General features: G+C 44.0%; 1 protein-coding gene across 4 annotated transcripts in view; it reads right to left on the bottom strand.

The window, feature by feature from the left end:
• ERBIN (erbb2 interacting protein) overlaps nucleotides 1-17,069 on the bottom strand; it is a 335,765-nt gene that overhangs the window by 110,100 nt on the left and 208,596 nt on the right. For all 4 annotated transcript variants that reach the window (XM_068249944.1, XM_068249941.1, XM_068249959.1 and 1 more), the window contains one exon: nucleotides 5,426-5,623. In XM_068249944.1, the coding sequence (XP_068106045.1) occupies nucleotides 5,426-5,614 (189 nt within the window). In that variant the 5' untranslated portion in view covers nucleotides 5,615-5,623. The remainder of the gene's footprint in view (nucleotides 1-5,425; nucleotides 5,624-17,069) is intronic.

Here is a 17,069-nt window from a genome sequence, read left to right as displayed (position 1 = left end):
GGTGCTGAAGGCATTCTTTAGAAATGTTGGCCCATATTTTTAGGCTAGCATCTTGCAGTTGATGGAGATTTGTGGGATGCACATCCAGGACATGAAGCGCCCGTTCCATCACATCCCAAAGATGCTCTATTAGGTTGAGATCTGGTAAATGTGGGGGCCATTTTAGTACAGTGAACTCATCGTCATGTTCAAGAAACCAATTTGAAATTATTCGAGCTTTGTGACATGGTGCATTATCCTGCTGGAAATAGCCATTAGAGGATGGGTACATGGTGGTCATGAAGCGATGGACAGGTATCCTGTGGCATTTAAACGATGCCCAATTGGCACTAAGGGGCCTAAAGTGAGACAAGAAAACATCCTTCACACCATTACACCACCACCAACAGCCTGACAGTGGTAACAAGGCATGATGAATCCATGTTCTCATTCTGTTTACGCCAAATTCTGACTCTATCGAGATTCATCAGACCAGGCAACATTTTTCCAGTCTTCAACTATCCAATTTTGGTGAGCATGTGCAAATTTTAGCCTCTTTTTCCTATTTGTAGTGGAGATGAGTGGTACCCGGTGGGGTCTTCTGCTGTTGTAGCCCATCCGCCTCAAGGTTGTGCGTGTTGTGGCTTCCAAATGCTTTGCTGCATACTTCGGTTGTAAAGAGTGTTTATTTCAGTCAACGCTTCTATCAGCTTGAATCAGTCGGCCCATTCTCCTCTGACCTCTAGCATCAACAAGGCATTTTTGCCCACAGGACTGCCGGAAACTGGATGTTTTTCCTTTTTCACACCATTCTTTGTAAACCTTAGAAATGGTTGTGCTTGAAAATCCCAGTAACTGAGCAGATTGTGAAATACTCAGACCGGCCTGTCTGGCACCAACAACCATGCCACACTCAAAATTGCTTAAAGAGACACTGAAGCAAAAAAAAAATATATGATATAATGAATTGGTTGTGTACTATGAATAATTACTAGAAGATTAGCAGCAAAGAAAATATTCTCATATTTTTATTTTCAGGTATATAGTGTTTTTTCTAACATTGCATCACTCTATAATATGTGCAGATTACACAACACTCAGCATTCAAAATAAGTCTTTCAGAGCAGTCTGTGAAGTAATGAACTCTCCTCTGCCAGAGGAAAAGTAAACAGTTCAATTACAGTTGAGATAATAAAAGTCAGATAACAGCCCTCTCCACAACTAAGTTAAGGCGGCCATACACTGGCTCGATTCGCGGCCGTTTCGACAGCAGATTCGATCCTGGGATCGAATCTGCTGCCAATCGTTCGCGGTAAACGCATCCGCCGATCCGATTTCCTCCCGAAATCGGATCGGTCCGTCGATCGCGCCGTGCGGGAAATTACCCTCGATCGCCCGCGGGTAAAGTGCGCGTCGCTAGCGGCGGCCGATCCGATCAAGTATACATTACCTGACGCTGGCTCCCGGGCGTCTTCTCCGCGCTGCACGGCTCTGTTCCGGCTCCATCCATCCCGGCGCTTCCTGTGTCACTGCAGTGACCAGGAAGTTCAAATAGAGGGCGCTCTATTTGAACTTCCTGGTCACGGAGTAACACAGGAAGCGCCGGGATGGAGCCGGAACAGAGCCGTGCAATGCGGAGAAGATGCCCGGGAGCCAGCATCAGGTAATGTATACGGGGGGGGGGGGGGCCTGGCGGCAGGAGCAGCTCAGCAGATGGTGAATCGGTTTCAGGCTGAAATCGATTCACAATCTGTTTGCAGTAAAGGCAGCCATACGATCCCTCTCTGATCAGATTCGATCAGATAGGGATCTGTCAGCTGGTCGATCTAATGGCACATCGACCAGTGTATGGCCACCTTTAGTTGGAGAGCTTAATAGCTTTTTTTGCATAGAGATAACAACTGGAGTTTCTCAACTCTTCCTGTACTGGAAACAATTACACTGATGTATCTGATCTTAATGTTTTTTTTCTTAGCTGTGCTACACATACAAATCATAATATCATTTTTTTTTCGCTTCAGTGTCTCTTTAAATCACCTTTCTTTCCCATTCTGAGATTTAGTTTGGAGTTCAGGAGATTGTCTTGACCAGGACCACACCCCTAAATGCATTGAAGCAACTGCCAAGTGATTGGTTAATTAGAAAACTGCATTAATAAAAAATTGAACAGGTGTTCCTAATAATCCTTTAGGTGAGTGTAAATAAAATAAAAACAACATGCAGCAGTGTTACACAGTGTGTGCCTACCTACACAGCACCTGAAATTGAAAAAATAGACCCTCCCCCTTCCTAAATACAATATAGACAGCGTCTGATGAACACTTTCCTCAACTTTCTTGGCCCCACCCCCATGTAGCACATCTATCTAAGGAGCCACTATTTTTCTTGCACAGCTCCCTTATGCAGCAGGTTGCCTCTTCTATATATCCCTCCCCATCTGCAGCCTTCTCTTCCATGTTCAGCCACCCTCTTGGGTATTATCAGCTGTACACCTATGGCCTTTGTAGTCTTTCCAGAAATACAGCCCTGCTTTTTTACACTCCTGTAGAACTGTTCCAGGACACATGGAAAAACACAAGCAGACAATGGTTAGTACCTCCAGCCTGACGTGCAATGCCTAGGCAGCCAATTGCTGAGCCAAACTTGGTCACATGGGTCGTCCTGAAGTGAGATATTTATTTCCTTTTAGAGAAAACAAAATGCCCGTTTGTCCTTCTGATCCTCTGTCTCTTAATATTTTTAGCCACAGACCCTGAACAAGCATGCATATCAGGTGCTCTGACTCAAGTATGACTGGATTAGATGCATGCTTGTTTTAGGTGTGTGATTTAGGTACTACTGCAGCCAAAGAGATCAGCGGGTATTGGTATTGTTTAAAAGAAAACAAACGTAGCAGCCTCCATATGCCTCTCTCAGTTGAGGTGTATTTTAACATCTGCATACAGTCAGATGCTCCTGGGTGGCAGTTCCAGATCAGAGATGTAGTCGGAACATTATGGTGTGGGCAATGTTTAACTTCCTTTTTCATTTCAGTTCAGGAAGTAAATAAAGTAAGGACCATCACTAACCAAATGTTATGAATTGCCATCTCTGCATAATCTATGTCACAAGGCAAGGAAGGGCAAAGTATATACAAACCGTCTGTAGGATTCAGCAGTTTATATTTGCAGTACAATTATAGAAACAGGTAGTGCAGTGTTTTGCTGATAAACAGGAATCTGATTAAATTTGCTTAGCTGAACTTGCATAAACCATCAGCACAAATCTCCTTCCAAGATGTTACAAGAATGAGATGATTCCCCTTTTACTATTTTCTGTTTAATTTTTTTAACGGTTCTGTACGGAATGTTCTGAGAGTTCTATGCACAGAGGGAGATATTGCTTGTTTGGCAGTTGGAAAAAGTCATCACGTCCCACAATGCAACAAGGTTCACAGGCAGCAAACTGTCAGGATCATGGTCATGACATCACACTGTGCGAGGGGTTTCACCACAATATGAGCCACACAGATCCCCCTGTTGATCTATTGGTGAAACGGTAAAGATTTCTCATGGGAAAGGAGGTATTGGCTACTGACTGTAATGAAGTTCAATCCTTGGTTACAGTTCTTCTTTAACTATGATACAGCAAACAGCAATGTCTAATAAGAACCATAATGGCTTACTCCCGGTCTTTACCAGGCTTAGACTGAGACTGGCTTAATGGCTGCCTTTACCAGACTGAGAATGGCTTACTAGCTGCCATTACCAGATTTGGGCTGTTTTTTTACCAGCCATAAGCAGTATGGAAGTGAGTTAGCAGCTATCATTACCAGACTGAGAATGGTTTATTAGTTGCCTTTACCAGACACAGACTGGCTGCCATTTCCAGATCTAGGCTGGTTTATAGGCAACCATTACCAGTATTGGAAAGTGGGTTACTACATCCCATTACTAGACTCAGACTGGCTAGCATTACCAAATTTGGGGTATACATCACTGTATATCACTTTTACCACCGACAAAGACGATTAAGGGTGAAACATGTTGGGTTGTTCTATGTGTGATGGGTTGTCTCACCTGCCTGTCACTCACTACTGTCTGCAGGTGGGAGACTTGCGGGGTGATTACTTGATCCCTGGAGCAGGAGACATATATCACTTTGGGTTGGCTGTGACTATGGAAGGCAGTGTGGGATCGCTATTCTCACCTACATGCCATTTATACACCATATATAATACTTACCAAATTTGTATATGCTCATATACATGAATGTCTCCAAACTACATGTCCCTTGAGATCATTACTTGAGTGGTATATACTACTAGCACTAAATATCTTAGTGCAACACACTCAAGTATTTGTGCTCCCACCCACAATATATCAGCACCTGCCGTTATATATTTGTCTTGTCACTGCCCTTGATTTTAGATAACCTAAAAAAAAAAAAAAAGTTATATTTTAGCGCCTACCAACTAGAATAAGTTTTTACTATTGCCTCTCCCAAGTTCTTTTTTTGTATCTGTATTAAAGAGGAGCTGTAACCAAGGATTGAACTTCATCCCAATCATTAGCCGATACCCCATTTCCTATGATAAATCTTTACCTTTTCTCGAATAGATCATCAGGGAGGTCTGTGTGGCTAATATTGTGGTGAAACCCCTCCCACAGTGTGATGTCAGGACCTAGGTCCTGACAATTTCCTGTCTGTGAACCTTGCTGCCTTGTGGGAAAGAACAGCTGTTTCAACTGCCAAGCAACCAGTATCTTCCTCTGTGCATATGTATAGCTATAAAAAACAAAACACCTTTTAACCTATCGCATTGTTAGCGGGTGTGTTTATAGATAATGGCAGTTGGTGAGGTCTACATTTTTTTCCATGTCTGCCAATAGTAAAGATGATTATGTGCAGGCTGAATCTGGATCAAACAACATGAACAAACTACATGGCTGATATCAATCATTTCTTGATTACTATTCTATTTTTAAACTTCGCACTTTGCAATGTATTGATTTATTTTTTTCCCCTTTTTGCTAAAGTTCTAAACGTTCAGCAGTAAATCTCACAAAGTAACTGAAAAAAAAAATCGAACATCCGTGAGCTACCTTGATTTTTCTGGTTATACTATGAAGTAAATGACTGCTGCATCGTATAAAAGTAGGAGAGCAAAGCAGTGTGAAATCAGATTCAGCCAGAATGGATAGCAGTAAAAAGCATCTTATAGCGGAGCTGGTAGGTGGCTGCTAAGCGAGGAGTTTGGAAGTGTAAGGAACTCCCTGGCTGGATGTTGTGCTCATGAGATGGAGCCGTGTGTTAAGCGAACGGCTGGCGCTGGGCTTTGCCAGGAAAGCAGGAGCGGCAGCCTGAGCTCATGCCTATAAAGCACAGCTGGAAGACACCCAGGAGAAAGGGCTGCTCGTCATCAGTGTCATGGAAAATATGAAGCCTGTACAGTAAAAAGTGGTACCTTGGGAAGTTCTTCAATCTGGTTGGCATCCAAGTAAAGTTCCTCCAAGGTTTTCTCAAATGTGAAAATCTCTTTGGGCACCTGTTCCAGGCTGCAGTGAGAGTAGTCAAGCGAGGTCACAGTCTCCTCCTCTCCCCGCAAACAGCGGCATGGCACCAGCCGCACAAACAGGTTCCTCTTCGCAGTCATTTTCAGGCACTGAGGGGACAAATAAGAAAAGTGAGTGTTAGAAACTAATCTCCATACAGAGTCCTGTTCTGCACATGTGCTTTCCCTACACACACTGAGACAGAGGAGACCACAGGGCTTGCCTCCGTGAAAACCACAAATAATAATCAAATAACATTTATATCGCGCTTCTCCCGGCGGACTCAAAGCACCAGAACTGCATGTCACTAGGGCACACTTAGTAGGGCAGTAGCAGTATTAGGGAATCTTGCCCAAGGTCTCCTTACTGAAAGGTGCTGACTTACTGAAAAGGAAGTGCAGAGACTTGAATCCAAGTCTCCTGTGTCAGAGGCAGAGCCCTTAACCAATACACTATCCAGCCACTGCTACCAGGCCCCACAAGCCTGAATGTAGTGGATTCTGTGGCTCGGAATCCTGTACACCCTCCTAGAATAGACAGAAAGACCGCCCACTCCGTTACATCACACATGATGAAATCTATCAGAACGAGATGTGGTCAATGAAATGCTTATTTCATCTTGCATGCAAATATAATGAAAATTGCATGCAGTTTGGACCTGGGCCAACGAATTGCACAGCAATTGTCCCAATTCCAAGCTGCACACGGTTTGCAACACATTTGCATGCAAGCCATCTTTAATTGGCATCAAACGCCTATAAGAACTGAACTACATCATAATAAGTTCTGTACGCTTATTTAATTACTACACAAAGCATTTCCCATCTTATGTCAGACTATGTCTGACATTGACATTTTGTTCTATAGGACCAATGTCGGAAAACTGGCTGTCAATTTGGGCCAATCACTAGGAGGCACTGTTGCCGGATCTAGTCTGTCATGGTGTCACCATATAAGGATCAATCAAAGAGTCGGACAAAGTCCAATCCTCTTTAGTACTACACAGTGCCACATAATAACGAAATTACGCTGGCACATGTGCAAGGAGGCAGAGCTCCAGCTTACAAACTGGTCCCGGCTCTGCACCCGCCTCTGAAACCAGGTCACCTCCTTACACTGATACCATCTGGAGAACTGTGGCCACTGCAAATCCTGATCACCCACATCCAGTGGCATAGCTAAGGAGCTGTGGGCCCCAATGCAAGTTTTATATTGGGCCTCCCCAAGCACTCTATACATAATAATTGATACGGTGCACCAAAACCGGTCAATGGCAACTACAGTGTCAGAGGTGCAAGAAGGGGATGGGGAACAGTTTGTTAAAGAGACTCCGTAACAAAAATTGCATCCTGTTTTTTATCATCCTACAAGTTCCAAAAGCTATTCTAATGTGTTCTGGCTTACTGCAGCACTTTCTACTAGCACAGTCTCTGTAATAAATCAATGTATCTTTCCCCTGTCAGACTTGTCAGCCTGTGTCTGGAAGGCTGCCAAGTTCTTCAGTGTTGTGGTTCTGCTATGAACTCCCCCTTCCAGGCCCCTCTATGCACACTGCCTGTGTATTATTTAGATTAGGGCAGCTTCTCTCTTCTCTCATCTTTTACAAGCTGGATAAATCGTCCTCTGAGCTGGCTGGGCTTTCACATACTGAGGAATTGCAGACAAGGGCAAAGCTGTTTGCAGGAAGAAACAAGCAGCCTGAAACTTCAGTGCATGAGAACTGCAGGGGGAAAGAAACACACAAATGATCTCTTGAGATTCAAAAGGAAGGGTGTATACAGCCTGCTTGTGTATGGATGTATTTTCTATGTGTGGACATACTGTACATCAACCTACTTCCTGTTTTGGTGGCCATTTTGTTTGTTTATAAACAAACTTTTCAAAACTGTTTTTAACCACTTTTAATGCGTCGAGGAGCGGCGAAATTGTGACAGAGGGTAATAGGAGATGTCCCCTAACGCACTGGTATGTTTACTTTTGTGCGATTTTAACAATACAGATTCTCTTTAATGATTACTACTATTCAAAGTATCCATAGAAGTGATTATTATGAGCACAGGACCACAATTAAGAGCTAATACTGCAGTTAAAGTGTTCCTTTCCTATTGTTTATAGGGTATTCCTCAAGCCAAATACTTTTTTGTTTTTGTTTTAATACTCTAATTCCCTATAAACTAAACAAGCCTCACCCATAGTTTTTCAGAGAGCCTTGGCAGTAGCAAGGGCTCATGGGAGCTCAGTCTGGGCAGTAAGAGGGAGGGAGGTATTACTAGCCAGAGATTTCAGAGGCAGATGGGGAGTTTTTTTTCACAGAAGATGCAGATAAGCTTACCTGATTGTAATGTTTACAAACACCATGGCTACTGTCATTGTATCACAGGAAGAAATAATCATATTCTATTGAAGCTGTTGGCAGCTAGATATGCGGTGTAAACTATCTAAACTTTAGATAAGATATATAGACAAGTTACTTGTTATAGTTAGTTTTTCATCTCAGATCCGCTTTAAGGGGGGGGGGGGGGGGGGGAAGGGCCCTGACGCAGTTGCAACCTCTGCAACCCATATTGTTATGCCCCTGCCCATATCCCCCCCCCCCCCCCCCCCCCCCAGAACACTGGAAAAAAATTAAGTGCTGGAGGAGGGGAGATGTGGGTGATCGGGAAAAAAAGATTAAAAAAGGGTTAATACTGCACTCACAAATGTTATGCATAACTTTAAGAGAACAAAGAATCCCTTCCATTTGCTAACATATCAACAGCATCAGTTGACTTTCCAGTATGCTATGAGGTTGTAGGAAGACACTATACCACTTGGAGGAATCCCGCATGCACAGGGTAGGCCACTCAAATACTTTTACGTATATTTAAGTGAAAAAGCTGTCAGAACTATGATAAAGTTACATTTCTTACACACCATTACCCATGAAACTACCCCACTTATTTTTACCAACAGAAGAAAAAAGTAGAAAGTGGCTATGCACAAGTTTTAATCCCAGTGGAAAAAAGGACACGGCTCATGTAGTGGCACTATTAATGAAACACTGGCAGCCACAACGATTTACTGTACAGATGAAGTCTTGCAGAGCAAACCCTATAAACCTGCTACCAAGATAGCCTGGGAAAGATCAGCCCCATCATCACAATAAAATATGTAGTCATGGTGATATAAATATCAAACATTCTAATGAAATGCAGAAGCCATACCACACACTTCTACATACACAACATATATCATGTGGGCAAGTGTATGGAAAACTATCTACAGTGCAGTAAGGGCACAATGCATACCCATACAAGATTTCTCACGAGTTTCACCCCTCCTCTGGAATCTCCACCCAAACCACAACCTTTGAAATCTTTAGGCACTCCTTCAAAACTCACTTTTTCCGACATGCATACGCTCTTAACTTAGGCCATTCCCCTTCAACCTCTGACCAAGTTATGCTCCTTACTAAATATAACCTAGAAACACACTGTCTCTAGGTATCCATATTGTATAATACTCCATCTCTTGTTTCCTCCCTATGCCTTTACATTGTAAGCTCGGAAGGGCAGGGCTTTCTCACCCTTTTGTGTCTTGGAATTTACTATACACTTTGTTCATCATGTCACATTTGTCACTGTAATTACTATGTCTACCAATACTATATTATGCACCAGAGTCTACTTTGTGTACCCCACTGTCTGTGTTATCATTTACCCCCTTGTTTGTTTCTTACTCTGTACAGCGCCACAGAATATGTTGGTGCTTCATAAATAAATAACACTAATGCATAATAAATGTGTTATTGCTAGCATCATATGACAGATCTTGAAATTAACCACGGCTGTACTACATGCATATTCTACATATAATTCACAAAATTACTGGAATCTGTGATTCTTTATAATAAATATTTTGCTTATGTAACTAGATACCCCAAATAGTATTAGCAGTAGATTTATGGCCCATAGCATTGCACTATATGGAATGATGCAGTTGGATAGATTTTTCTACTGTGTGCAGTGTATGGAAGATGTGATGACCTGATGAAGGGTGGAGCCCGTAACATGTAGTGTATTGACATTGCAGTAAAGTGAACGTATGTTCAACCCTGTGGGGTGCATTCTTCTGTGGTTATAAGTTTATCACTATTGAGGATGTGACCCTTCTTTGATCAGATTCAGATCAGAGAGGGATTGATCTGTTTGCCACATTGGGTGGCAAAATATAGGTGTATGGCTAGCTTTAATGTAGAAGTGGCTGCGGGCCATATATTAAGTGAACAGAAACTCTGAGATGACAGAGGAGATCTGGGTTTGAATCTTGGCTATTCCTGTTCAGTAAGCTTGCACTTATTCAGTGAGGAGACCTTGGGCAACACTTCCTAGCACTGCTTCTGCCTACTGAGCGCGCCCTAGTGGCTGCAGCTCTGGCGCTTTCAGTCTGCCAGGAGAAAAAGTGTGATATAAATGTTCTGTGTCTTGTTGTCTGTGTCTACATAAAAGTCACAATGAGTATTTCATTTTAATTCAAGTTTCTTATTACTAGATATTTTAGGTGTTTCCTGTGTGTGCATGCAGATGATGCACTAAATGGAAAGACCAAACAACCTAACTCATGTCCTGACAGCACTTGTGTGACGAGAATAGGTGGAAACAACTGCGGAATGCCATAGGCCATGTTCTAAACAAGCTCATGAATAGCCATCATTTTTCACACGGAAATCCATGCCTGAAGCAGCTCCCCTGACTGCCTCTCTCCACACAGAAGAAGCAATACTATACTATGTCATTCAAAGCTAAGCAGGATGCCAGAAGATACAAGATTGTCGGTAAAAATTAAACACACTATGGATAGAATCCCTACACCACAACTGCCAGAACGCAAACATGTTAGGCAAAAAGCTACACATGTCCCATATGTCACTGTTCAGTGATTCACCATCAATGGGTGTTTCTACCCTCCCTCCAACCGTGGGACAGAACAGGCAGCTTAGCAAACAGACAGCGAGTCTGTACAGTGATCATTCCCGAATCGGACACCCGAACCAATCAAAAGCAATCATCTTATTCAGAGCTGTGAAGTCGAAGTCGAGGAGTCAGAGTAATTTTGGGCACCCGGAGTCGGAGTCGCAGATTTCATAAACTGAGCAGTCGGAGTCGGATGATTTTTGTACAAAATCCACAGACCTGTTAAGTATTAGACGAAGGAGTCGGAGTCGAGGAGTCAAAGTCGGCCTATTTTTGGTACCTGGAGTCGGAGGTTTCATAAACTGAGGAGTCGGAAGATTTTTGTACCGACTCCACAGCCCTGATCTTATTTAGTGTCTCTATAAACCTTCAGGGGCGCTTCACAGGAACTCCAGTGCAGTGGTAAAATCACAGCTGTAACACATCACTTATTTACACACATTCACGGAGAGCACCGGTACTGTCATTTACGCAAATCGCACGCTCCAGCCCAATTTTTTCCCGACTCGTTAATTCCTTGGAAGCTACATGTAGATTCCAGGATCACCAAGCGTCACACTTCCGTGTCCACCTAAAACTAAAAAGAGGCTCTGACCAACAATGCAATGTACCTGTGTCTGCTAGGAATACACGTTACGTTTTTTGCGTTCAATTCTCCGCGCGATCTATTAGCCATTCGATTCTCTTATCTTCCACTTGTTTTTCTCATCTTTTTTCCATTCATTTCTATAAGAAATCGAGCAGAGAATCGGACATGTCGGAATTTTATCATGGAAGGCATCTATTGGAACTATTCTCCGCAAAACACGTAACGTGTATTCCCAGCATTACTGATTTTGTTTCAAGTTAAAAAACTTCCCTCTGCCAACATTTACATAACAACAAATGAGGGAATGCATGGAGATTGAGAACACACTGCTGCATGCATTTCTGTGCCCAACACAATGCTGTTCCTATTCCCTGGACTTGTATGGGGCTGCAACACAGGTGCCATGCATGGCTGTAAAACACACAGCCACCTGTGTTGCCCAGCAATAAAAGGCAGTGTGCCTGGATTCTTACTTTGTAGTCAGTAAGATACAGAAACTGCCCTACATTCCACCTTAAAGAGAATCTGTACTCTAAAATTCTTACAATAAAAAGCATACCATTCTATTCATTATGTTCTCCTGGGCCCCTCTGTGCTATTTCTGCCACTCTCTGCTGCAATCCTGGCTTGTAATTGCCAGTTTTAGGCAGTGTTTACAAACAAAAGGACATGGCTGTTACCAGAATGTGATAGGCTCAAAGGAGCTCAGTCTGTGACTCACACAGAGCCTGCAGGGGGCGTGGAGAGGGTGTGTATGGCTTCTATCCTATCACAAGCAGAGCAGCACATTCCTGCCTGAGTGTCTGAGCCCGACAAAGCCGGCAGAGGAAAGAAGATTAGATTATATAACAGAATATAATACAGCCACTGTGCAACTAGGAAAGGCTGTAGTCAGACAGACCACATTAGAACAGATATAGGAACTTATAGGATAGAAGAAATAAGGCTGAAAATGTTGTTACGGAGTCTCTTTAATGATGTGAAACAATTAGAAACCAGCCAGTTATCCCAGCAGTTGTACATCTGACCTTGACACAGTGGATGCCAGTGTAAGTTATGTTTCTTCTCAAGGTTTGTTTACACTGCACACATGACATTTACTGAGTTCAGTACCACTCATGCAAACCTGACACTTGCCTAAACCCCTTCAAAAGGCTATCGAATGTCAGAATGCTACAACCAAACTATAGACCTCCACTCCAGAGCTGAAAAACCTGGTCTTAAAGGGACTATGGCACATTTCTAAATTAATCTGGAAAACTTCAAGGGGGCCGAATACTTTTGTAAACCACTGTATGAAGGCCTTGCTGAGTGTGTCTACAAGAGAAAGTCACATAAGGAAGTTGATCATTGTAAGAACATTTTAATTGTTTCACATTATTACAGACTATAGGCAGAAAAGTATAGTGTGTTCAATCAGTTCAGGCCATAATATAATGTAACTAGTGAAACTACATGTAACAGCATTGGTGGCGCAGTACTAGGCTCCCAATTTGAAATCTTGGCCAGGGTGCCATGTGCCATCTCCATAATTGCGGGAGTTTCCTCCGAGCATTACAGTATCCTCCCACATCCCAAAAACATACAGATACATAAAAATTGGACTGAGACAATTGCAGCAATCTGACTATGAGCTCTGTAGAGGGACAGCAAGTGACATGCCTTAATTCTGTAAAGTGCTATGGAAGATGTCACCGCTATATAAATACACAATAATTATAATAATAAAAAGAGCTTGTCTATGGAAAGCAGCAAATATGGTTGGCCCACGTACAGACATAATTGCAGACTGTGCAGCAATTCGATTATTTATAGTAACCTGATATTTTCAACATGTACACTAAGAGTCACTAAATGTATATATTTCTAAAAGAATCTAAGAAAAAGGCAATTCTTTCAGTTCAGCTCTATACACTGCAGGGATGGTAACTCTTTCAGCTTACATATAAGCCTGTAAAACACAGTGTTTCTAAACAAAGACTACATAGGTTTGCTGTTGGTCAGTGGGTTAGTGCAGATGTGGAAATTGATTAATGCCTGGTACACACCATGTCATTTCCCAAAAGATAGATGGGTTGATAGATAATTTCTGACAGATTTGATCGGATTTCCGATCGTTTTTTCTGATCACTTCTATGCAAATCGATCAGAAAAACGATTGGAAATCAGATCGGACCTGTCGGAAATTATCTATTCGACCCATCTATCTGATGGGAAATTGCATGGTGTGTACCAGGCTTGAGAATCTACTACTCTGTGCAGCTTGTTACTCTTGCTGTTAGGAAGGCTCTAGGCAGATTATACTCCACAAACACTGCACATTCCACACTGGCAGAGAGAGATGTGTAATTCAAGCTTTAGGCCTGTCTCAGATGGGCAGCTGAAGGCCGTGAATTCACCGCCATTTCAAGGCTAACCTGAGACGAGGGGGGTAAAAGAATTCATACTCAACTGGGGCTTCCTCCAGCCTCATGACCTCCGCTGCCTCCTCTGTTTGCCTGCTATTGGCCCCGGTAATCCGCCTTCAGTCACGTCACTTGGGCTCTTCTGCGTATGCGCGGTCCGGCCGATAGCAGGCGAATGGAGTTACTATTAGGAGGACGGAGAGGGAGGTAACTATGGTCATGGGGCTAGAGGAAGCCCCAGGTAAATATGAATAATTTTACCTTTACCCCCCTTGTCTAGGGTTCTCTTTCATTGCACCTGAATGGTATTCATGGGCGGCAGATGGAACGATGAGCTGCTCGGCAACCAAGCAAACTAGTTTCTCTTTTGAAAGAGGCCTTATTCAGATCTGGGTAATGGAAATACACAATTGATAAACTGAAAAATAATTATTTTGTATTTGTACAGCGCGGACAATTTACAGTGCTGGACAGAGTACATCATCACGCTGTTAACTTACCATCAAAAGAAGTCAGGAGCAAGAAACCCATGCAAACACAGGGAGCATACAAACCCCATGCAGATATTGTCCTGGCCAAGATCTGAGCGGGACATTACAGCACTGCAAGGCAGGAGAGATACCCACTATGCCAAGATCTGAGCGGGACATTACAGCACTGCAAGGCAAGAGACATACCCACTATGCCAAGATCTGAGCGGGACATTACAGCACTGCAAGGCAAGAGAGATACCCACTATGCCAAGATCTGAGCGGGACATTACAGCACTGCAAGGCAAGAGAGATACCCACTATGCCAAGATCTGAGCGGGACATTACAGCACTGCAAGGCAAGAGACATACCCACTATGCCAAGATCTGAGCGGGACATTACAGCACTGCAAGGCAAGAGACATACCCACTATGCCAAGATCTGAGCGGGACATTACAGCACTGCAAGGCAAGAGAGAGATACCCACTATGCCAAGATCTGAGCAGGACATTACTGCACTGCAAGGCAAGAGAGATACCCACTATGCCAAGATCTGAGATGGACGTTACAGCACTGCAAGGCATGAAAGATACCCACTATGCCAAGATCTGAGCAGGACATTACAGCACTGCAAAGCAGGAGAGATACCCACTATGCCAAGATCTGAGCGGGACATTACAGCACTGCAAGGCAAGAGAGAAACCCACTATGCCAAGATCTGAGCGGGACATTACAGCACTGCAAGGCAAGAGAGATACCCACTATGCCAAGATCTGAGCAGGACATTACTGCACTGCAAGGCAAGAGAGATACCCACTATGCCAAGATCTGAGCGGGACATTACAGCACTGCAAGGCAAGAGAAATACCCACTATGCCAAGATCTGAGCGGGACATTACAGCACTGCAAGGCAAAAGAGATACCCACTATGCCAAGATCTGAGCGGGACATTACAGCACTGCAAGGCAAGAGAGATACCCACTATGCCAAGATCTGAGCAGGACATTACAGCACTGCAAGGCAAGAGAGATACCCACTATGCCAAAATCTGAGCGGGACATTACAGCACTGCAAGGCAAGAGAGATACCCACTATGCCAAGATCTGAGCGGGACATTACAGCACTGCAAGGCAAGAAAGATACCCACTATGCCAAGATCTGAGCGGGACATTACAGCACTGCAAGGCAAGAGACATACCCACTATGCCAAGATCTGAGGGGGACATTACAGCACTGCAAAGCAAGAGAGATACCCATTATACCAAGATCTGAGCGGGACATTACAGCACTGCAAGGCAAGAGAGATACCCACTATGCCAAGATCTGAGCGGGACATTACAGCACTGCAAGGCAAGAGAGATACCCACTATGCCAAGATCTGAGCGGGACATTACAGCACTGCAAGGCAAGAGAGATACCCACTATGTCAAGATCTGAGCAGGACATTACTGCACTGCAAGGCAAGAGAGATACCCACTATGCCAAGATCTGAGCGGGACATCACAGCACTGCAAGGCAGGAGAGATACCCACTATGCCAAGATCAGAGCGGGACATTACAGCACTGCAAGGCAAGACAGATACCCACTATACCAAGATCTGAGCGGGACATTACAACACTGCAAGGCAAGAGACATACCCACTATGCCAAGATCTGAGCGGGACATTACAACACTGCAAGGCAAGAGAGATACCCACTATGCCAAGATCTGAGCAGGACATTACAGCACTGAAAGGCAAAAGAGATACCCACTATGCCAAGATCTGAGCGGGACATTACAGCACTGCAAGGCAAGAGAGATACCCACTATGCCAAGATCTGAGCGGGACATAACAGCACTGCAAGGCAAGAGAGATACCCACTATGCCAAGATCTGAGCGGGACATTACAGCACTGCAAGGCAAGAGAGATACCCACTATGCCAAGATCTGAGCGGGACATTACAGCACTGCAAGGCAAGAAAGATACCCACTATGCCAAGATCTGAGCGGGACATTACAGCACTGCAAGGCAAGAGACATACCCACTATGCCAAGATCTGAGCGGGACATTACAGCACTGCAAGGCAAGAAAGATACCCACTATGCCAAGATCTGAGCGGGACATTACAGCACTGCAAGGCAAGAGACATACCCACTATGCCAAGATCTGAGGGGGACATTACAGCACTGCAAAGCAAGAGAGATACCCATTATACCAAGATCTGAGCGGGACATTACAGCACTGCAAGGCAAGAGAGATACCCACTATGCCAAGATCTGAGCGGGACATTACAGCACTGCAAGGCAAGAGAGATACCCACTATGCCAAGATCTGAGCAGGACATTACAGCACTGCAAGGCAAGACAGATACCCACTATGCCAAGATCTGAGCGGGACATTACAGCACTGCAAGGCAAGAAAGATACCCACTATGCCAAGATCTGAGCGGGACATTACAGCACTGCAAGGCAAGAGAGATACCCACTATGCCAAGATCTGAGCGGGACATTACAGCACTGCAAGGCAAGAAAGATACCCACTATGCCAAGATCTGAGCGGGACATTACAGCACTGCAAGGCAAGAGACATACCCACTATGCCAAGATCTGAGGGGGACATTACAGCACTGCAAAGCAAGAGAGATACCCATTATACCAAGATCTGAGCGGGACATTACAGCACTGCAAGGCAAGAGAGATACCCACTATGCCAAGATCTGAGCGGGACATTACAGCACTGCAAGGCAAGAGAGATACCCACTATGCCAAGATCTGAGCAGGACATTACAGCACTGCAAGGCAAGACAGATACCCACTATGCCAAGATCTGAGCGGGACATTACTGCACTGCAAGGCAAGAGAGATACCCACTATGCCAAGATCTGAGCAGGACATTACAGCACTGAAAGGCAAAAAGAGATACCCACTATGCCAAGATCTGAGCGGGACATTACAGCACTGCAAGGCAAGACAGATACCCACTATACCAAGATCTGAGCGGGACATTACAGCACTGCAAGGCAAGAGAGATACCCACTATGCCAAGATCTGAGCGGGACATTACAGCACTGCAAGGCAAAAGAGATACCCACTATGCCAAGATCTGAGCGGGACGTTACAGCACTGCAAGGCAAGAGAGATACCCACTATGCCAAGAT

This window comes from Hyperolius riggenbachi, chromosome 1 (assembly GCF_040937935.1).
Source record: "Hyperolius riggenbachi isolate aHypRig1 chromosome 1, aHypRig1.pri, whole genome shotgun sequence".
NCBI classification, from domain to species: domain Eukaryota; kingdom Metazoa; phylum Chordata; class Amphibia; order Anura; family Hyperoliidae; genus Hyperolius; species Hyperolius riggenbachi.
The sequence above is the reverse complement of the archived record's forward strand: the minus strand, read 5'-3'. Positions and strand labels throughout refer to the sequence as shown.